This window comes from Phoca vitulina, unplaced genomic scaffold (genome assembly GCF_004348235.1).
Source record: "Phoca vitulina isolate PV1807 unplaced genomic scaffold, GSC_HSeal_1.0 scaffold3, whole genome shotgun sequence".
Taxonomy (NCBI): domain Eukaryota; kingdom Metazoa; phylum Chordata; class Mammalia; order Carnivora; family Phocidae; genus Phoca; species Phoca vitulina.
This window is the reverse complement of record NW_022589706.1, coordinates 78888837-78911425: the sequence shown is the minus strand read 5'-3', so window position 1 is coordinate 78911425 and position 22589 is coordinate 78888837. Positions and strand designations below refer to the sequence as shown.

The 22589-nt window shown below is 39.7% G+C and overlaps 1 protein-coding gene and 1 pseudogene across 3 annotated transcripts in view; one reads left to right on the top strand and one right to left on the bottom strand.

Moving 5' to 3' along the window:
- Positions 1-6688: 6688 nt before the first annotated feature.
- Positions 6689-22589, top strand: part of MANBA (mannosidase beta) — a 109714-nt gene continuing 93813 nt past the window's right edge. For all 3 annotated transcript variants that reach the window (XM_032400909.1, XM_032400908.1, XM_032400907.1), the window contains exon 1: positions 6689-6974. In XM_032400909.1, coding sequence (XP_032256800.1) covers positions 6798-6974 — 177 coding nt within the window. In that variant the 5' untranslated portion in view covers positions 6689-6797. The remainder of the gene's footprint in view (positions 6975-22589) is intronic.
- LOC116630185 lies at positions 12679-16124 on the bottom strand (annotated as a pseudogene).

Genomic DNA, 22589 nt, shown 5'->3' with positions numbered 1-22589 from the left:
TGTATATTAGCCGTGTATCCTGCAGCTTTGCTATAAATTGCATACTCGTCCCAGAGGTTTTGTTGTTCTTTCAGATTTTCTACATACACAATCATATCATCTATAAACAAAGATAGTTTTGTATCTTCCCTCACAATCTGTACACTATTTACTTCCTTTACTTACTGAATTAGCATATGAATTATTGTTTTTAAACTTTTTTTTGGTGGTTGCCCTAGAGTTTGCAATATACCTTTTACAACTCCACTGTCAAAGTCCACACTCAAAACACAGCATACTGCTTCATGGGTAGTGCAAGTGCTTTATAGTAACAAAGTATTCCTAGTTCCTCCCGCCCGGTCCCTTGTGTCATTACAGGCAATCATTTTACTTATATTCAAGCTATAATCATCAAATACATTGTCACTGTTATTATTTTGAACACTGTTATCTATTAGATCAATTAAGAACAGGAAAAATAAAAGTTTTAATTTTATCTTCATTTATTCCTTCTCTAATGCTCTTCGTTTCTTTATGTAGATATAAGTTTTTGAACCTATATCATTTGCTTTCTCTCTGATGAACTTCTTTTTACATTTCTTGCAAGGCAGGTATATTGACAACATACTCCCTCATTTTCTGTTTGTCTAAGAAAATCTTTATTTCTCCTTCACTTCTGAAGGATAATTTAGCAGGATACAGGATTCTAGTTTGGTGATGCTTTTTTTTTTTTCCCTCAACACTATACATTTCACTCTACTGTCTTCTTGCTTGCATGGTTTTTGAAGGGAAATTAGATGTAATCTTATTTTTATTCCTCCAAATGTAGGGTTTTTTTCCCCTGCTTGCTCTTTCAAGATTTTATCTTTATCTTTGGTTTTCTAAAGTTTGAATATGATATGCCTAGTTGTATTTCTTTGGGTGTTGTTGTTGTTTTGTTTTGTTTTGTTTTTGTCATTTATTCCGATTGGTGTTCTCTGAGTTTCCTGGACCTGTGATTTGTCCTCTGATATTAATTCGGGGCAGATTCTCGGTCATTATTGCTTCAAATATTGCTTCTGTTCCTTTCTCTTTTTCCTCTCCTACTCATATTCACATTGTTTGTTCCACCTTTTTAAGTTCTTCCACAGTCCTTGAATATTCTATTCCATTTTTTCCCCCAGTCTTTTTTCTTCACTTTTTGATTTGGGAAGTTTCTGTTGACATATCCTAAAGTTCAGAGATTTTCTCCACTGCCATCTCTAGTTAATTAATGAGCCCATCAAAGACATTCTTCATTTTTCTCCATGTTTTTAGTTTCTAGTATTTCTTTGTGAGTCTTCCTTAGAATTTCTTTCTTAGACTCCCTGTGCTTACATTCCCCATTTGTTCTATCATGCTATTTATCCATTAAAACCCTTAGCATATTAATCATAGTTAGTTATTTTAAATTCCTGGCCTGTTAATCCTATATCCCTGCCATATCTGAGTCTGGTTCTAGTACTTGCTCTGCCTCTTTAAATTGTGTTTTTTGCATTGTAATTTTTTGTTGAAAGCCATACATGGTGTTCTGGGTGAAAGGAACTGTGGTAAATAGGCCTTTGGTGATATGATGGGAGGATGTGGGGAGAGGAGAAGCTTTTTTTTTTTTTTTTTAAGATTTTATTTATTTATTTTAGAGAGGAGGGAGGAGCAGAGGGAGAGAGACAAGCAGACTCCACACTGAGTGCAGATCCCATTGTGGGGCTCAATTCCATGACCCTGGGCTGAAATCAAGAATCGGACACTTAACTGACTGAGCCACCCAGGTGCCCCAAGAGAGGGGAAGCTTTCTATAGTCCTATGATTAGGCTTAGGTTTTTAGTGAGCTTGTGCCCTGAGCTATGAACTTCATAAGAGCTTCTCATTTTTTTTTTCACCTCCTTAGTGGGCAGGATAGCTAGAGAGGGCTGGAGTTGGTATTTCCCTTCTTCTAGGTTGGTTAGACCCTGATAAAACCCCAAAGGTTTAGTTAGGCTTTGGTTAAATAGTTTCTCTTGATGACAAGTCCTGTTAAGAAGAACAGAATCATCTGATGTATTTCAAAATGGTTCCTTTTCCCCTCCCCCTGCTGAAGTATCAGGGAATTGTTCTCTAATCTTCAGTGTGAGAACTTGGTTAAGCTCCATAAAGCAAAACTCACAAAAGCATGGGTAACCCCCTAAGACTGGGCCCTGATAAGAGTTTTTAACTCTCAACTTCCAGCAATTCATCATTTATAGTTTAGGTTTTCCTACCCTAGTACCTGTTCCTGAGGAGCTTTCTGCTCATGGGTTTCTGCTTTGGTAAGCTGTGATTCTCTGTATCCACCTGTCTCTCCAGTTTTGGGGGTAGTGGTTTGCTGTCACCTGAATTCTCTGATGGATCTAAGAAGAGTTAGTGATTTTCAGTTCAGCTTTTTACTTATTTTTAGGATGCAGTGATGACTTCCAAGATCTTTACATGACAAGTCACAGGAAGTCTTATTTCTTTGACCCATGGAATTTCTAGAAATATATATTTTAATAGACTATTTTTAGAGCAATTTTAAGTTAACAGCATAATTGAATGAAAAATACAGAGATTTCCCATACATTCCCTGCTCCCATACATACACAGCCTTCCCCGTTATCATATCCCCCACTACAATTGTATATTTGTTACCACTGATGAACCTACGTTATCACCCAAAGTCTATAGTTGACATTGCACTTCACTCACGGTGTTGTACATTCTATGGGTTTTGACAAAAGTATAGCGATATATATCCACTATTATGGTTATACAGAGTAGTTTCACTGCCCTAAAAGTCCTCCGTGCTCCATATATTCATCCCTCCCTAACCCCTGGCATCTTTTTACTTCTCATCTTTTTTACTGTCTCCATAGTTTTACTTTTTCCGGAGTGTCATATAGTTGGAATCATATTTTATATAGCCTTTTCAGATTGGCTTCTTCTACTTTGTAATATGCATTTAAGTTTCCTCCCTCTTTTTCACAGCTTGATAGTTCATTTCTTTTTTTTGTTTGTTTGTTTTTAGTTTTTTTGTTTTGTTTTTCAAGATTAATTTATTAGTTTTGAAATGCAATCAAAATAACAAACATCATTTTTGTGTCAAAATTTTATATATAATACATAGTAATACACTGTTATATGATATCTTTATTGGTCATAAGATTTTTTTGACTCACTTTTCTTCAAATTTATTTTCTTTGTTTTAATGTTCAGTTAGCCAACATATAGTACATCATTAGGTTGTTGTTTTTTTTTTAAAGATTTTATTTATTTATTTGACAGAGAGAGACACAGTGAGAGAGGGAACACAGGCAGGGGGAGTGGGAGAGGGAGAAGCAGGCTTCCCGCAGAGCAGGGAGCCCGATGAGGGGCTCGATCCCAGGACCCCGAGATCATGACCTGAGCTGAAGGCAGAGGCTTAACGACTGAGCCACCCAGGTGCCCCAGTACATCATTAGTTTTTGATGTAGTGTTCAATGATTCATTAGTTACATATAACACCCAGTGCTCATAGTTCATTTCTTTTTAGCACTGAATAATATTCCATTGTTCAGACATACCACAGTTTATTTATCCATTCACCAACTGAAGGACATCTTGGTTGCTTCCAGGTTTTAACAGTTACAAATAAAACTACTATAGACATCCACATGCATTTAAAAAAAATTTTTTTTTACAGAGAAAGCAAGCATGCATGCACACACGAGTTGGGGGGGGAGGGGCAGAGGGAGCGAGAATCTTAAGCAGGCTCCATGCCCGGCCTTGATCTCACTGAGATCATGACCTGAGCTGAAATCAAGAGTCAGATGCTTAACTGACTGAGTCACCCATATGCCCCCGCATATTTTTGTATGGACATAAGTTTTCAACTCCTTTGGGTAAATATCAAGCATTGTGATTGCTGGATCATAAGGTAAGTGCATATTTAATTCTGTAACAAACCACCAAAGTATCTTCCAAAGTGGTTTTACCATTCTGTATTCACATCAACAATGAATGAGAGTTCCTGTTTCTCCACATCCTTGTCAACATTTGGTGTTGTCAGTGTTTTGGATTTTGGTCATTCTAATAGGTGTGTAGGGGTATCTCATTGTTGTTTTAATTGCATTTCCTTGATGATATATGATGTGGAACATCTTTTCATATGTTTATTTGCCATCTGTATATCTTCTTAGGTGACTTGTCTGCTAAGGTCTCTGGTCCATTTTTTAGCCAGGTTATTTGTGAACTTACTGTTGAGTTTAAGAGTTCTTTGTATAACTTTCTAGGGAGATACTTCTGGCCTACTATCCCTAGCTTTGGGGATTAAGCAGACACTCTGAGTCATTTTTCTTCCCCTCATTATAATTTATGTAATTATCTCATGGGATTGGAACATCTTTGGCCTTGGTATACCTTGGTGTTCTAATCTAATGAGTTTACCAACTTCATATATTTAGAGATGATTGGAAGCATTGCCATGTGAGCCAAAAAGCCCTCATTGGTCTTCTGTAGCAGGATGCTGACCCTGCATATCATTTAACTTCTATAAGCCTTGTCTTTTTAAACCAGGAAACTATCGTTTGATCTAAACAATTTGAATTTTAGAAAGCATCAAATGAGATGATAAAATAGAATCCATTTATACAGTGTAAGGACTTGTGACTATTTTTTAAAATTGTTTTTCATATTGTGGCTTTAAGTTACTTAAGTTAAAAATTTTTATGGCTAAAAATAAGATTTATTCTTCCTGGAAATAATGGACAAAAAATTATCCTATAACAAAATGAAAATTCATCATATTACCTGTGCCAATCCAAACTTTAGGCAGAATACTTATTAGGGGTTTGATTTTCTCAAAGCTCTCTGATTTCAAGGTGAAGCAATCCAAGTCATGCCATGTTTGTGTCCTGGAATGAAAAGAGAAATGATAAGTGTGTATTCTTATTTTTTTCTTAAAATAGATTCCTTAAACTATTTCTTTTTCTTTTTTTTTTTTAAAGATTTTATTTATTTATTTATTTATTTAAGAGAGAGTGAGCGCGTGCATGAGCAGGGGTGGGGGGGGGGGGTTGGGGAGAGGGAGAAGCAGGCTTCCCGCTGAGCAGCAGCCTGATTTGGGGCTTGAGCCCAGAACCCTGAGATCATGACCTGAGCTAAAGGCAGACGCTTAACTGACTGAGCCACTCAGGCGCCACATTAAACTATTTCCTAATAGAACAACAGAATATATCGAAACATACTTGCTGGGATGAGTTTGCCTTTGACCTGGCTTAATGGAATCTCTGAGATTTATGAAAAAATTCCTGTACTACTCTTGCTGTTATGTCTTGTTATTAGTTTTAAACAGACCAGGGCTGACTATTTAATGCACTGAGTTATGGCATATTATTTTAATTGAGAGCTTTGTTCCTATCAAAAGAACGCCGCTGAAGTGAGGAAGGCTTTGAGCCAGCCAGAGCCTTCTCAATATCAATAGGCTCTACTACAAGGAGACTAAGCCAGAATTGGAGAATTTTGGTCCTGCCTGCCACTGTATGACAGGCAAGTCACCTGACCGCTTTGGACTCTGTTCCCTCAGCTGTAAAACCAGAGGCTTGGACTAGATAATCCATAATATCCCTAAAGCCAAGATGCTAGGCTTATGAAAAATAATGACTCTGTAAAAGTAAAATACTGCCCTGTGTCTACAGATTCAGGCAATTCCAGGGTCATTATAAATAGCCAAAATAAAGCTCAGATTTGATGAAGGGAGAACTCTTAAAAGGCTTCCTCCTAAATATGGAAACAAGGGAGATAACATCAGCACAGGAATAAATCTATTTTATGTAATGTAAAATTCCGTGTCACCTTCCTAGGATCACTGTTACATCCTATTGCAAAATGGGACTTAAGTAGACCACGTGACAATGAAACCTGAAATAAGCCTGTGGTATTCCTTGGGTACCCCTGCGTTGGTAGGAACAGCTATACATGTCAATTCATTTTATGCTTATAACAACCTGAAAAAAATGTACTGTCTACATTTGTGAGTTCAGAAACTTTCCAGTTCAAGTCTCACACTCACTGAGCGGCAGAGGATTTTAAATTTGCCAGCGCATTTAGGGCAAATTTCTGGAACCTCAGGAAGCCTCCTCTGTGAGGCTTTTTAAAAACAGAGGGTCGTAGTCCACTAACAGTAACTAACTGTTTATCTCTGGGCCAGGCCCCACGCTGCACGCTGTGCACGGATTTTCTCAGCCTTCAAAATGACTCTACGAATGAGGTAATTTTAGTCACTGTCTACTCTTTGAAGGGTGGGAGTACGCTCTGAGCCCACCTGTGGAGCTGCAGGAGGTGAGCGTTACGGCCGCCAGGCAGGCCCTTGCAGTGTGGATGAGGGTCTGGGGAAATTTGGGGGAGTTGAGGCGGCGAGTGTCTCGGTGTTTCCCTTCTCTGAAGCCGTTAGGAGCCTCTCTAGCTGTGTCTCGTCATCCTATTGTCTGTCCTTGAGCTCCCCGAGGCTTTGCGCGCCACTTTGTGCCCAGGGATCTGTGTGTCCCAATTACCCTGCACAGTTCTCGCCTCCTGTTCAGACATCGGAGCAGCAGGAACAAGCGCTGAGAACTGCCCAGACTGCAGAGGTACCAGCCCGGGACCAGATTCTGCCCAGCCACCAGAGCTCGGCGCTCACCGCCAGCCCGCGCAGCCTCGGGGGCCAGGGCGGTCCCAGCCGCTCAGCTGACCTGGGGGCGGGGCCCGGGCGGAGAGAGCGAGAGCCCGGCTTCTTCCGAGGGCCCCGCGCTTCCGCGGCCGCCGATCCGGATGCAGTAGCACCCGCTCTCGATATGCGCCTCCGCCTGCTTCTCCTGCTCGCCTTGTGCGGAGCGGGCCCCACTGCCTTGGGACGCAGCCTCAGCTTGCGGGGAAGCTGGAGGATCCGCAGCGGGAACGGCTCGCTGGAGCTGCCGGGGAGGGTCCCCGGTTGCGTGCACAGCGCCCTGTTGCAGCGGGGCCTCATCCAGGTACTGTGTGCGGCCGCCCGGCCGGAACCTGCACCCGCATGCCCCTCCTGCTGAGAGGGGCCCAGGAACGGCTTGGCAGCCCCCAAGCTTTAGGCTGTGTTCCTGGGTTTGGCCCTAACTTTCCCTTTGCGTCTTGTGGTCTGGGGCGGGGAAATGCTGAGGCCATTTACGTACTGTTGGCGGAGAGCACCTCTGGGGTCTGGGCTTGGTGGAGACGGACCGACCCAGTGTGGGACATCACTCATTCTGGAAGGCGGAAGTTCATACAGGGCATACAGTATTTCTGCTGGCGGTTTTCCTATTGCGATAGTTCTCCACTGTAGAGTGTATAGAAAGGACTTGTTACTGACAAAGCATAAGGCAGGGGCTTACTGTTTTACTATATGGACACTTCAGGGGACAATAGTTTTGCTAAGTGTTAGTTGTATTCAGTAATGTCTTAGTTTTTCTCTTTCGCTTGTAGACCTCAGGGAGTCAGATTTGGGATTGATGCAACCCTCCTAGGGTGAGGAAGATGAGACATACAAATGTAAGGTTAGGATTATTAGTACTAGTGTAAAGGCTAAATAATTTTTAAGGCTGATTGGGATATGAAGAAAGATGCCATTTCCTCTCAGGGCACGTGATACGTGTGTGTGTGTGTGTGTGTGTGTGTGTGTGTGTGTGTGTGTGTCTTAACAGATGCTCCAATTTATAGACTCCTTGTGGAGGACGGTTTTCTATTTGGCTGCCTGTGTGCAGAAGTTTGCAAACAGACTTTCCCACCTTCCACTGTTTTTGTGCACTGTTCCATCAGCTGCATGTGGCTTTCCCATTCTTTAACCATTCTTGCCTGGGACAAGATGTACTTGATACATTGTCCCAGCCCCTATAACATCTCTACAAGAGTAGATCTTCTTAACTGCATTTTATGGATGATAGGGAGTTATGGAGCCCAGAGAAGTTAGAGAATTTACCCAAAATCACAAAGCAACTAAGTGGCAGAAGTGGAAGTCTAGCCCAGGCTGGCCTGACTCCATTCCATAGCCTGCGTTCTCAACGTTACCACCCTTACCGTGGTGTTTTGAAAAATTATGCTATTCCTGTGGTTGACTATGAGGAATATCATTCACAGTTTACTTAAATGACAGGATCATCAAGTAGGGTTATGCAAAATTTCTGATCTGGTACACATTAGCTTTTTTTCAAGAAATATATATCAGAAAGGAAGTGAATCTTGTAAATGACACTGACCATAGTCCAGTTTATTTTTTAAAATAACTAATTCTCAAATTTAGGTACGTTAACTACTTTTAGTTAACAAACTACTTGTGACATAGATCACAGCTGACCTTGGTACCCTGAGGCTTCCCTCACACATGCTTTGAGAATGCCTGTGTTTATTTTGCAGGGTCTCTCCTTGCCTCATTTTACTGAAAAATTAAGGGCAGTGAGAAATAATTAGTGGCTTTAGCAAATCAGATGATTATTCCATGTTACAAGGCTACATATTAAGAAACAGTGTTTGGTTACTAGCTAATGAGAAGGAGGTTGTCAGAGTATGAAATAACTGACTTTTCCTCATGGAAATAATTTACAGTGTTTGTTAAATATGTTCAGAAATTCTTAGAAAAACTTTAAGTTCAATAAGGTATATGTGGGTTTTAAATGGTAGTGGGATGAGAGGTCGGGGCGGCTTTTGGGGATTGGGGAACTCTGGGCCTGATCATCAGCAACATCAGTATTACTGAGTAATATGCTGCTGTTATTCCACCTGCTTCATTCCAACTTCCCTTCCTGGTGTTGGCCTCAGGAAATATTCTGTCGTTTAGAGCAGATACTGGACCCGATACTGTGTTTACACAGAGAACTTGAAACATATCTTGCCAAAGGTATTTACTTATTCATTCCCCTAATTACCTTATAAGTATTCGGTACTTCCAACATAACAGGCACTATTCAAAGTGCCTGAAATTGAGTGGTGAAGAAAACAAACTTTGTCCCAATAGGCATTCCAGTGGAGGAGATAGACAACAGACAAATTAATAGATAATATAATGGCAGGTGGTGCACGGAAAAGAAAGCTGATTAGAGGAAGCGAGGGTAGAAGGCTGGTTGGGAAGGACTGCTATTAGAATAAAGCGGTTAAAGATAGCCATTTTGATAAAGTGACTTTTAAGCAGAGATCTTTTTGATAAGTTCAGTTTTAAAAAGAAGTGGATTCCCAGCAAAGAGGGAAAAAAGGCGAGTGTGGAGAGGGGAGAGGCCTTGAGGTGGGAACGTGCTTGACAAGTTCTAGGTGGCCAGTGTGGCTAGAACCCTGTGAGACATCGCAGAAGGGAATGTATTCAAAGAGGGCATCTGTAGCAGATCATGCAGGGCTTGTAAGCCATGGGAAGCATGCTGGATTTTATTCTACATGTATCGGGAGTTTGGAGCATAGAGTTGCATGAATGGATCTGCCTGTTAGAAGGTCATTTTGGCTGTGTGAAGACCAAAATGCAACAGAATGGTAGCACGGACACTGAGTAGAGGACTATTGCCCTTAAATGGGCAGGAGATGACTTCTTGCTTGGACCAAGGTGGTAGTGGTGAAATGGTGAGAAAGCTTGTGAGAACACATTTTAAATGTAGAACCAACAGGATTTGTTCAGTTGGATTTGTCAATGGATTGGGTGTGAGGTGTGAAAGAAAGAGGAGTCAAAGAAAACTTCAGGATTTTTTGGTCTGAGCAGTTAGTTTAATAGAATTCATCTTTACTGAGAGGCTCCTTTGGCCGGCCTTTGGTGTTTCATAGGTGACTTGTCTGTGTTTCCTATACAGGATCTAAATCTTAGGTGTCTTGGAGAGCCTTTGAACTCCCTGATAAAGGTTATCATTCATTCATTCAGCCTACTGTTATACCACACACTAAATAAAGTATGCATTATAATAAAAAAGAAATGAATAAGACTCAGTTCCTGTTTTGTAGGAGGTCACATTCTTGTGAGGCAGAAAACCTAACTAATCACCATATGATATACTAAGTGCTTGGACAAGGGGACTTTTGTAAGAACGTTCTCAGCTTTCCTATGCAATTCCTCAGTGGTGCAAGTTTGAAAAGCTTTTTTTTTAAATTTTTTAAGATTTTATTTATTTATTTGTCAGAGAGAGAGAGAGAGCACAAGCAGGGGGAACGGCAGGCAGAGGGAGAAGCAGGCTCCCGCCGAGCAAGGAGCTGGATGTGGGACTCGATCCCAGGACCCTGGGATCATGACCTGAGCCGAAGGCAGATGCGCAACAGACTGAGCCACCCAGGTGTCCCACATTTTTCTTTTTTTTTAGATAAAAGATTCTCAGTGTGCCAAAATTAGAAAATATAGATGAGAAGAAGAAAACTTGGAAACCTGGCTTTCAGAGATAACTACTATTAAAATTTAAAAATATATCCATTCAGAACTTTTCTGTCTATACACATTTTTGATAATTATTTAAATATACAGTGTAACAAGGGGCGCCTGACTGGCTCAGTCGGTGGAGCCCGGGACTCTTGATCTCAGGGTCGTGAGTTTGATCCCCATGTTGGGTGTAGAGATTAAATATACAGTGTAACAAAATTTTTATATAGAATATTTTTGATGGTTTTACATATGATAAGCATATTTCTACAAACCATGTTTAAGGGCTCTTTTTGATTTCATTGTATATATTTGCTATCATATGATCAATCACTTACTGTTGGATAGTTATCTGACTTGATTTTTTCTATTCTTTGATGAAGATCCTTTTGACTAAATTTTAGTTAGCATATATCCTTATTTTCTTAGACATTTCTTAGAAGTGCAATTGCTGATTCAAAGGGTATGCACTTTTTTAGCCTTTTAATATGTACTTACAAGTTTTTCTCAATAAAAACTGTAACAGTTTTACATTCCCATCATCATTTTTTCAGAGTGCTCATTTTAGGTGCTAGATTTGGACGTTATTCTATTTATTTAGTTTTTAAAAAGATTTATTTATTTTAGAGAGAGAGTGCAGGCGCATGTGAGTGGAGGGAGGGGCAGAGGGAGAGGGAGAGAGAGAATCTCAAGCAGACTCCCCGCTGAGTAGGGAGCCTTGGTTGGGGGGGGGTGCTCAATCCCACAACCCTGAGATCATGACCTGAGCCAAAATCTAGAGTGGGACACTCAACTGACTGAGCCACCCAGGTGCCCCATTTGGACATTATTATTATTATTATTTTTTAAGATTTTATTTATTTATTTGACAGAGAGAGATAGAGCAGGAACACAAGCAGGGGGAGTGGGAGAGGGAGAAGCGGGCTTCCTGCCTGAGCAGGGAGCCCGATGCAGGGCTTGATCCCAGGACCCTGGGATCATGACCTGAGCCGAAGGCAGACGCCCAACGACTGAGCCACCCAGGCTCCCCTGGACATTATTTTAAAAAGCAAAACTAAACACAATTTATAGTGAGGTTGAACATCTTTTATATGTTTATTTCATGTTTATTGGTGATTTGGGGTTATTTACTCATGTTTTTTATTTTTCTGTTGGTTATTCATCTTTTAAAATACAGATTTGTTAGACCTCTTGTTATATATTTTCAAAATGTCTCTTTTGTTAATGATTTATTTTGTCATATAGCTGTTTTAAAGTTTTATATATTGAAAATCTTGTAAGGTTTTTTCCTTTTATGATTGTTTCTGTCTTCGATATTATACTTCAGAAGTAATTCCCTTTTTCCCAATTAAATAAATATTTACAATTATTTCCCTTTTTTAGTATCTTTATAATTCCCTTACATGTTTAAAATATTGATCCATTTGAGTTTTTCAAATGGTTGGTTTTTATATCCCATAATTTAACAATTTCTCTTTTGTTCACTGATATAAAACATTACTTTTTCATGTATGAAATTCTCATATACTGATAATTTTCTTATTCCCTCTCTTAAAATTATTTTTTAAAGAATTATAAATGTTTAATGCTTCTTGAACAAAAAATTGATGCACAAAAATATAAAATATAAAGAACAAGGGAAAAACAATAAAAAGCATACTACAAAGCAGAAGTAACCACTGTATAATTTTTTATGTGTATTTTTCCAGATTTTTCTAAGTATATACAAATACAATAATATGAAATCAATTCCTGAAATGGTTTTGTAAGTACTTCTTCATTTAAAATATATGGTGAACATATTTCTGTATCTATAAGTGTAAGTATAGATCTAGAATAATTTTTAATAACTACATAGACTCCATTACGAAGATGTGTTCATATTTGAAATCTACACTTAAAAATAGAAGAGAATATATTATAAATATATGAATATACACATATACTAAAAAATGGTAGGCACCAAATGCTTAGGACTTTTTCTCTAAATTTTATGACTGTCTTATATCCTTCTTATGTAATTGGGACAAATGATCAGAGAAGACTTTTTAGATGTGTAAATTTGTAAAATATAAATGTTAAGATTATATCATGGTAGCTATACATGTGATTAATAAGTTAGTCTTAATCATTCTGTCCTAGGAGCTGTCATTCTGTCCTATGAGCCACGAGTCTGTCAATGGAGGCACTGATCTGCCGATTATCACTCGTCAATAAATTCTAATAAAATATGTGCATCAGTGTGGATAAATGTGTATTTTTGAACTCTTGAAGTAGCCAAGAGGCAATTGTCATGTAGATATACTTTTAAAACTTTTTGTTATGGTAAATTTCAAACAAATACCAAAAAAAGTAGCAAATGAACTCCCATTTACCCACCACCCTGCCTTCAATATAGTTTATTTCTTCCTCCATTCACTATGCACCCCCCCTTATTTTAAAGCAGTCCTAGACATCACATCATTTCATCCTCAAACATTTCACTATGGATCTCTAAGTATAATACCATTATCACCCATTTGAATATTTTTGTTGTGTTTCAGAGGAGGAAGTCTCATGATTATGGTCCAAATTGACCAAATATAAATTTATCCTTAAATAGAAGGTACTTTTTCCGGTGTCTGTACTCACCTTCTATGAAAGACTTAAAAATGGAATATTTGATTTTATTTGATCATTTTATGTTGCAAAATGATCTCAAAAGCTTCTAGGAAAGGAGTCATTTAAAGGTCTAGACGTTTTCTAAAAGTTTGACTGCTTAAACGATGTGTGACATTAAGGAGATAAATTAGTTTAGGACTCTATTTGAAGTTTAAGTTTGAGCAGAAACAGTCATTCAGTTTTGGGGAAGAGAGAACCCTGAGGTTTTTAAGCCTTCTTTAAAAAAAAAAAGATAGCTTTAGAAAATCCTGATCCTTAAACCTGGACATAATGCTTCTTCGTTTGATGCCTTGTGGGGTGTGTTTGCTTGTGAAGAGGATTTGCTTCTCATGGCCCAACACTGGGAATCAAAGGAACATCTGAGAGTTGAATCTTTAGGTAAGGGCTGGTTGGTCTTTATCACATGTAAGTGTACATAGTCAACCTAGGCTATGAGACTCATCTTCATGTAATAATGATTTAATGTCTTCCATGTGCAGTGCACTATCCTTGACCCTCTCAGGTGCACCTGATCTTACAGTTCCCACCACAAGGTTATCATTTCTTACACTGACTGAGGCTCAGAGAAGTTATGGCCTAAGATCATTGCATCTATTAAACGGTGGGACAAGGATTCAACCCACATCTTTTCACATCCCATATTGCCTGTTGGCAAGAATAAATAGTAAGCAAAGAGAACAATTACTGTTTTAATTTAAAGATGTCTAGTGAAAACAGTGACGAGCACAATATACTGTTCAAAATATACCACCAAAAGCATCCCATTTGCTAAAAGTTCTTGATAAATGCAAGCAGGTCCTGAGGGTCAGTCCACACATCCCTTCTTCTCTGTTCTCCATCCTTGGAAGTCTCTTAGTTTCTGCCGTTTGTGCGAGAACTGTGTGGCTCTGTGCCAGAATTGCTCCACTGCCTTAATCTCTAACTCTGTCCTCTCCTGATTTGTGGCTGGAAATTCTGCTCCACTCTTCCACCTGAATGTCTTCATGGAGTACTGAAACTCAATATATCCAAATGCCTCTTCTCTCAATTCTCCCAAATCCTTAGTTTCTCTTCTTTTATCCATTTTTTTTTTCTTTTAACAATCACATAAGGAGGCATTTATTTGAGGTTTAACATGAAATCATACAAATAAAATTTGTATAAACCCAAATCCACATCGAGTCATAACACAGATAGCAAAAGACAAAGTAAAAACAAAGAAAACTAACTGGCGGCTCTATACAGTTGGACACAGTTGTGTCTTGTACACTAGAAAGTCTTTTACAAAATAATCATCTTAGATCAACAGAAGACCAGTCTTCAGTGTCGTCCTGCAAGATGGGTTAACTTCAGCAATCTCCTCCGGTTTTCTCCAACGTCCTCCTTCAGTATGGCTGGTAAATGTTTTGGTGACTGCCACCCCCTCGAGACGCCTCGCCGTAGGTGCTCTGTTGGCCGCCGTAGTCTGCGTACCCCTAGTTCCCATGGTCACACCCACTATAATCATAGCCGCCATACCAATATAGTTTTGATCACACCATAAGCATGATTGTAATTTCCATATCCTTGATCATAATAGTTATTAAATCCTTGGTTCCAGTTTTGGCCCTGACCTCGTCCACGACCCCTAGTACCACCTCGTCCACCAGCTGCAGCACCTCTTCCTCCTTTTTGTTGTTGCTGTTGCTGCCCGTATACCTCTCTGGGTTGTGCAACTTTGATTTCACACTTCCCAGAACCAATCTGATGATATCCGCTTTCTAACAATTTCTTTACTGGCTCTTCGTCCGTATATGTCATACAGATAAAACAAAATCCTCTTCTTTCATTTGTTTTTGTATCCATGGGAAGTTCAATATTTTCAATCTCTCCAAGGGCTCCAAAATAGTCTTTAATTTGTTCTTCAGAAGTATCTGGGCTCAATCCACCCACAAAAAACCTTTTTGGGGGGTTCTTTCCCTTTTAAAGCTTTGGCCCTTTTGGGGGGTCTATCAATTTGCCATCCAATTTGTGTTCTTTCAGTTCCCAAACCTTATCAACACTAGCAGCATCTCTGAAAAGCACAAATCCAAATCCTCTTGATCTTCCGTCACTGTTTTAATTGTACAGTCTACAACTTCCCCAAATCGAGACAAATATACAGTTCGATCTTCCTTGCTTGTATCCCAGCTCAAGCCTCCAATGAACACTTTACCGTCATGCTTTTATTAGAAATGGATAATTTCTAATTATCTATAATTTCTAATAGCTGTGGTAGACATGAAGCAATATTTACTAGTTTAAGGATTTTAGGCAAAAATGATGTTAGGGCCAACCAAAATGTTTTGACTCATGAACCTGAGTTCTTGTACCTGTGCACCTTCTGAAGGAAGAATCGTAGCTGAAGCTCCTTTGGGCGATGGACAGACTGAGGTTTGGAGAGTGCAGCTTCTTCGGAATGGAACACATAAATACCCTTATGTAGGTTAGAGGAATGTTCATAGCTTCCTATGAACATTTTTTTCTTCTTTTTACTATATAGTATCCAATACATGGAAAGTTATATGCCCATGTGTGTTTGTGATTTTTAAAGTCTAATAATTAAGTGAATACCCATGCACCTGCCATCAAGTTTATGAGCCTGCACATAGCTAACATTGTTGCAATCACCTTGCCTCTTCCAGTCCCATCATCGACCTCCCCCTCAGGTAACTACTACTCTTGCTCGCGTTGATCTTGGATCCCTCCGCGACTTCCTCTGCGTTGCCGTGCTCGTTCATGCCTCCACGGTGGCGGAGTTGTGGGCCGGGGCTGGCGCGTAGTGCGGCCCCGGCAGCGGCAGCGGCCGAGCGTCGTATGGAGCTGGGCTTAAAATGGCGGCGGAAGAGCCTTTTATTTATTTCCAATAAAAGCACCAACATTTTCTCAGTGAAGGAGGCCTGGAATTTTGACGCCATTTTAGTTTCTTCTCACTCAAGTAGTATGTTGCTACTTGTTGGATTTTGTAGGTCCAACCTACAACATCGTATAACCGTTCCTGCCTAGTCATTTGTACTGCTATCAACCTAGCTTATTGTTTTCTTTTTTAAAAAGAGGTCAACTAATTTTAATGACTTTTAGAAATAGGTAAAGGATATACAGTTGATCCTCAAACTGTGTGGGTCCACTCAGATTTTTTTCAGTAAATACGGTACTGTAAACGTATTTTCTCTTCCTTGTGATTTTCTTAATAACATTCTCATTTCTCTAGCTTACTTTATTGTAGGAATGCAGTATATAATACATAGACAAAGTCTGTTAATTGACTGTTTATGTTATTGGTAAGGTTTCTGGTCAATAGTAGGCTATTAGTAGTTAATTTTGAGGAGTCAAAAGTTAATAAGCAGATTTTTGACTGCATGGGGTTTAGGAACACCGTATTGTTAACTGTACGCCCGAGGGTTAATTGTAATGATTAAAAAAAAATTTAAAGGTGGGATACGTAATGAAAGCAAGTATCCTTGCATCCCTGTCTCCTAGTTTTCTAGTTCCCTTCCACAGAAACAACCACTGTTAACCAGATTCTTGTGTATATTCATGTATCTTGTGATATGTCTATATACATAATAGATTTATCTACATTTCTCTCCACAGATGATCACATTCTATGTATATTGTTTGGTACTGACTTTTTTCTTTAACTTGACATATCCTAGAAGTCATTTCAGATCAGTACCTATAACAGTTAACGATAGCTATCATTTGTTGAATGCTTGCTATACGCAATGAATAGTTCTAAGCACTCTCCACATGTTACCTCTTGCAATTTTCATACTGATCCTGGGAGGTACTATTATTATCCCTGTTCTAGAACTGAGAAAACAGAAGTATAAAGGTGTTACATGAGCTTCCCAGGATCCCACGGGTATTAGGGCTGAGCTGGGACTTGAACTCATGCAAACAAGGTTGCTCCCCACTGCTGCTCTTACCTGTCAGCTCCCCCGCCCCCCAGCTCAAGCTTCATCTCAGAGGCAGGAATTACGGCTGTGGATCTGGTCAACTGTCCAACCTTGCTCCCTGAGCAAGTGTGATCAGTGGCTCCTCTGACCCTTCATGTCAGTCAAGAATCTCTGTCCGGGCATTTATGCTAATCTTTCATGAGTTCTAGCCTGGCGCTGTGGAGTGGGCTAAGAAAAGCATCTTGTTTCTCCTTTTAAATTCTCTTTGGTCAGAAAACAAGGAGTTTCCTTAACTTGCAACCCCTTTTACCTAGAGCTGTGGTAGACATGAAGCAATATTTACTAGTTTAAGGATTTTAGGCAAAAATGATGTTAGGGCCAACCAAAATGTTTTGACTCATGAACCTGAGTTCTTGTACCTGTGCATCTTCTGAAGGAAGAATCGTAGCTGAAGCTCCTTTGGGCGACGGACAAACTGAGGTTTGGAGAGTGCAGCTTCTTCGGAATGGAACACATAAATACCCTTATGTAGGTTAGAGGAATGTTCATAGCTTCCTATGAACATTTTTTTCTTCTTTTTACTATATAGTATCCAATACATGGAAAGTTATATGCCCATGTGTGTTTGTGATTTTTAAAGTCTAATAATTAAGTGAATACCCATGCACCTGCCATCAAGTTTATGAGCCTGCACATAGCTAACATTGTTGCAATCACCTTGCCTCTTCCAGTCCCATCATCTACCTCCCCCTAAGGTAACTACTATCCTGAATTACCATTTTATTGCTTTTTACAAATTAAGTTTTTACCAAATATCTGTATATCTTAATATATTGTTTACTCAATATATTGTTTTCTTTTGCTCATTTTTAAATAAATGTTTTCTTAAACTTTATTTTTTTGCCTAAGTGTCATTTTTGCCTAAATGTTTTCTTAAACTTTATTTTTTTGCCTAAGAAAATATCTATGTATGAAACAGTTGCAAAGACTTCCTTTTCTCTATTTAACTCCATTTGAAGTAATTATGTCTGGGATAGAATCAGGCATTGGATTGAAGCAGAATTGGGGAGTGGAAAAGCTATACCTGGTTAAGGAATTTATCTATAAGCAGTCATAACAGATGAAGTTCAGAAGCTTACAGAGAAAAACGAGACTGATGATGTCATTTGTATGGTGTGATGCCACATAGTTTGTTGATAGACAGGAAGCATGGTAAATGCCAATTATAAATAACTAGCACAGGCTTTATATAGCATGTTTATCTCCTGGTTCCTGCTTAGTAGAAGCACTGACATTGTAACTATTGGTGGTTTTTGTTAATGGCAGTATTAGGTAATGATTGAGCGTGTGGACTCTGGAGCCAGACGTCCTGGGGTGAATCAGTGCTCCAGCACTTCATTTAACTTTAAGCTTTGGACTGTTTGTTACTAAATGGAAATGATGATAATACCTCTCTCCTTGGGTCAGGTGATCATCTGGTATAAAACTGTAAGTGTGTGTGGCAGGAGGCACTGTAGGATGGTTGAAAGAATGCAGACCTTGGTGTTAGACTGAGTTGGTTTAGTTCCTGGATGTACTGCTTAGTTGTGGGACGTCAGGAGTGGAATCTTTTGGACCTCTAGTTTCTTCCTCTGTAAATGGTATTTACTGCATATGTTTCTTATGAAGATAAGAGTATGTGAGTACCTACCTTGGACAACAAATGATACTTCTATTGTTTTTTAGGGCTCATGGGTTTGCTTAACAACTCAGTGACTTACATGATATCTTAGTCATCAGGTGTAACACTGAACTGCTGTTAGCTTTATTTAATTCATTTTTTGTTTGTTTTCAGTTTTCAATTTTTTAATCAGTGCTGTGAAGGACATCCTAAATGCTAAATGAGACACAACAGAATATTTTTTTCTTCCAGTATTAAAAAAAAATGACATTAACAGATATTTTAAAGAAACTTCTATGTAATCAGGGTGGTGACCTTGAATAAAAAAAAAAAAAAAAACCTCTAATCATGTTCTTGATGTCTTATGATTTTATTTGGAAATTGCTTCCCACTCATGATAAACATTGTATACAGGCTTCTAAAATGTTCCTAAATGTGCATTATTATCTTTTTTTTTTTTTGCCAGAACCAGTAATTCTGAGAGCCCAAACTAAAAAATGGTAAAAGGAAAAATATCAGACCCTACAAATGTCCCAGGATTTGTCTTTAAATGGGAGAAAAATTTTAAAAAACACATGGAGCTTTCTAAAATGTCTTTAACAAGCTACCTTGGGAGTTCAGTTCAAAAATAGAAGTTGATGCACTAAAACAGATGTTTCAGTGTAGCTTTAAAAATCTTTGTAAGTACAGCCATTGGAAGGATGATCCTGGATCAGAAGTTTTATTCCTGTGTATCTACATTAGGTACACATGCCTCATCTCCATTGTCAAAATTGTCTCTGTTATTTCCTCCAGTGTAGCGGTCATAAGCACTCTGGCCTTCCATATCCATATCCTCCAGGTCATTGTGTCTGCCACTCCCATAGCCCTGGTCCCTACCACCTCTAGACTAGCTGCAACCTTGCACCTGGGCCCCAAAGGCACCCCCTCTAGTTCCCCTGGCCGACTTGCCAGAGTGATCCATGTGGATCATGACCATCCAGGGACTCTCCATTCATGGCTCTTGTGGCATCTGAGACATGCTCTGGTTTGGTGAAGGTGATGAAATTAAAACCCCAGGATTGCTGAGTCTCACAAGTCCTTGACAACAACCACCTCAGAAATAGGACCAGAGCTGCCAAAGTGGGTCTTCCAGTCTGCTTATTGGTGTTGAAGTTGAGCCCTCTCACAAAAATCTTCCCTTCTTCAGAAGACATGGCAGTGAGTTTGAGTACTGCAAATTAAGCGGAAGCACCAGAAGAACAGCTATCATCGAGGAGCAGAGAGACTGGGCTGTTAGCTTTAAATAGGACTCAGAATTTTAATATGAGCAAAGGGGGTCAGACCAGTCTGGAATTAAATTAAGTTGGTTGCTTAGCATTTGGAATAGTTATTATAAATGTAATCTAAGGTTCTGCAGTCTTTATTTTAGGGGGTAAGATATTTTCCCTTAGAGGAAATTTTTTTTAGTAGAGTCTATCTTTTGGAGTAATTTTAGGTTCACAGCAAAATTGAATGAAAAATACAAACGTTTCCATATACACCCGCCTACACACACACATGCACAGCCTCCCCATTATCAACATCCCTCCACCAGAGTGGTACATTTTTTATCATCAGTGAACCTACACTGACACATCATTATCACCCAAAGTATATAATTTATATTAGAGTTCATTCTTGGTGTTATATATTCTGTGGGTTTTGACAAATATATTATGATATGTATTTACCATTATAGTATCATTTAGTGGAGTTTCACTGACTTCAAAATCTTCTGTGCTCTGCCTATTCACCCCCTCTCCCTTAATCCCTGGCAACCACTGATCTTTTTTTTTTTTTTTAAGATTTACTTATTTATTAGAGAGAGAGAGATTGAAGGGGGGAGGGGCAGAGAGAGAGGAAGAGAGAGAGAATCTCAAGGAGAATCCCCGCTGCATGTAGAGCTCAGTGGGGCTTGATCTCACAACCCTGAGATCATGACCTGTGCCAAAACCAAGAGCCACCAACTGAGCCACCAGGTGCCCTGGCAACCACTGATCTTTTTAGAGTTAACATGGTTTTGCCTTCTCCAGAAGATCATGTAGTTGGAGTCATATAGTATGTAGCCTTTTCAGATTGGCTTCTTTCAAGTAAAAGAAAAATTTTAACCTCTACATTCTATTTGTCTAGAAAAAATATATCTGAGAAGCTTGCCCTCTTGAACTCAACAAGCAGCTTCCTTCAAGGGGCTGGGAGACAGGAAGGGGACTTGTGCCCCACAAGCCAGATCATCAGCCAACCCCACGGCTTAGCAGGATGACATGTTGCAACTGCATTAGCCTTCACACCTTCCTTTTCATGATATTTTTAACTGTATTGGAGTAAGTCCACAGTATAGAGTTATAAATAAGGCTGGGTGGAGACACATGGACAGGCTAATAATTAGGTACTTCTTTAAACCTGTGTCCTTAAATATTTATTCCATGCTTATTCATTGGAGATGCTGAGTCCTGCGTGTGTGTGTTGGCTGGGCCTGACACATCCCACTTAGCAGACGGAAACCTCACTGTTCATCACCCTTAAAAGTCAGTTTGGTGATTATCAGTTGTTACTAATCTCATTAACTATACCCTTCCCTAGTAGCTTATTAAAATATTTCTTCCAGGGGTGTCTGGCTGGATTAGTCGATAGAGCATGTAACTCTTGATCTTGGGGTTGTGAGTTCGAGCCCCACGTTGGGTGTAGAGATTACTTAAAAATAAATTAAATCTTAAAAATAAAATAAAATATTTCTCCTAGTCAGGAGCAATTTCTGACAGATAGCATCCTTTCCATCTTGGTATACACCCAGCCATGTTGTAGCGCCTCTTGCTGACTGGTGCTCCGAGCAAGTGCCCGACTGGCCATTGCCAGCCTAACTTGGTCATCGGTGGGAGTTAGACAAAGTTGGCTTTTCCTTCTCCATCTGGAGATGCAGTCCCTGAGGAAATACCCCTTGGCCCCAGTTGGAGAGGACTGCACTGTTTCCCTCTGTGTAGCTGTGATGTTGTTCACAGAAAGATGGACCAAAAAGCTTCACTTACCACTTTCTTTTCTGTGTCCGCATCTGGAAGGTAAAGCATGGAAGATGGGTAGGAGAAGAAAGAGCTCTAAGTATTATGACAGGAAGGACCTGGGGCTGGTCACTCAGTGAGAACAGCATCTGTGAACACCCAGCAGGCCTGTTGCCTGGGGCAGAGATTGGCAACCATTTTCAGTGAAGGCCTGGGCACTATTTTAGGCATAATGGGTCATATGGCCTCTCTTATACTTACTCAACTCTGCTATTGTAGCATGAAGGCTGCTATATATGATTTGTAAAGAATGGGCATGGCTGTGTTCCAGTAAAGCTTTATTTATTGACACGTGTCCATTCTTAGCTCACTGGCCGCACAGAAACAGGCAGTGAGCTGCATGTGGCCCATGGGTTGTAGTTTGCTGACCTGGTCTAGGATAATATAGGCGACCTGAAGTTTGTCAGTTTGATGGTATCTGTGCTGCTTGTGTATTCTCCGTAGAGGTCCTTTTTGTGCTCACGTAGTAAAGCTTGGTGAAAAATAACTTTGGAAATGCTAGGTGAATCCAAGGAGTGGGAGTTCTGCTGATGTTTGGGTAGGAGAGGAGAACCAGTCCCCCTTAGGCCAGTTGCGATAGTGGCAGCAATAAGCACGGTGAGAATAAAAGGGCTATAAGAGTGAGGGCCACTTGGGTGGCTCAGTAGTTTAAGCATCTACCTTTGGCTCAAGTCATGATTTCAGGGTCCTGGGATGGGGCTCCTGCGGGCTCCCTGCTCAGTGGGGAGCCTGCTTCTCCCTCTCCCTCTGCCACTCCCCCTGCTTGTGCTCTATCGCATGCTCTCTCTCTCTCTCTCTCTGTCAAATAAATAAATAAATAAATAAATAAATAAATAAATAAATAATCTTTTTTAAAAAAGGAAAAGACTGAGAGCCACACACCAGAAGTTCTAACTTTTATTCTCTGCTAATACCTCAGAGGTTCTTTGTTTGGTTTGAACAAGGGCAGGTAATTTTCATTTCCACAC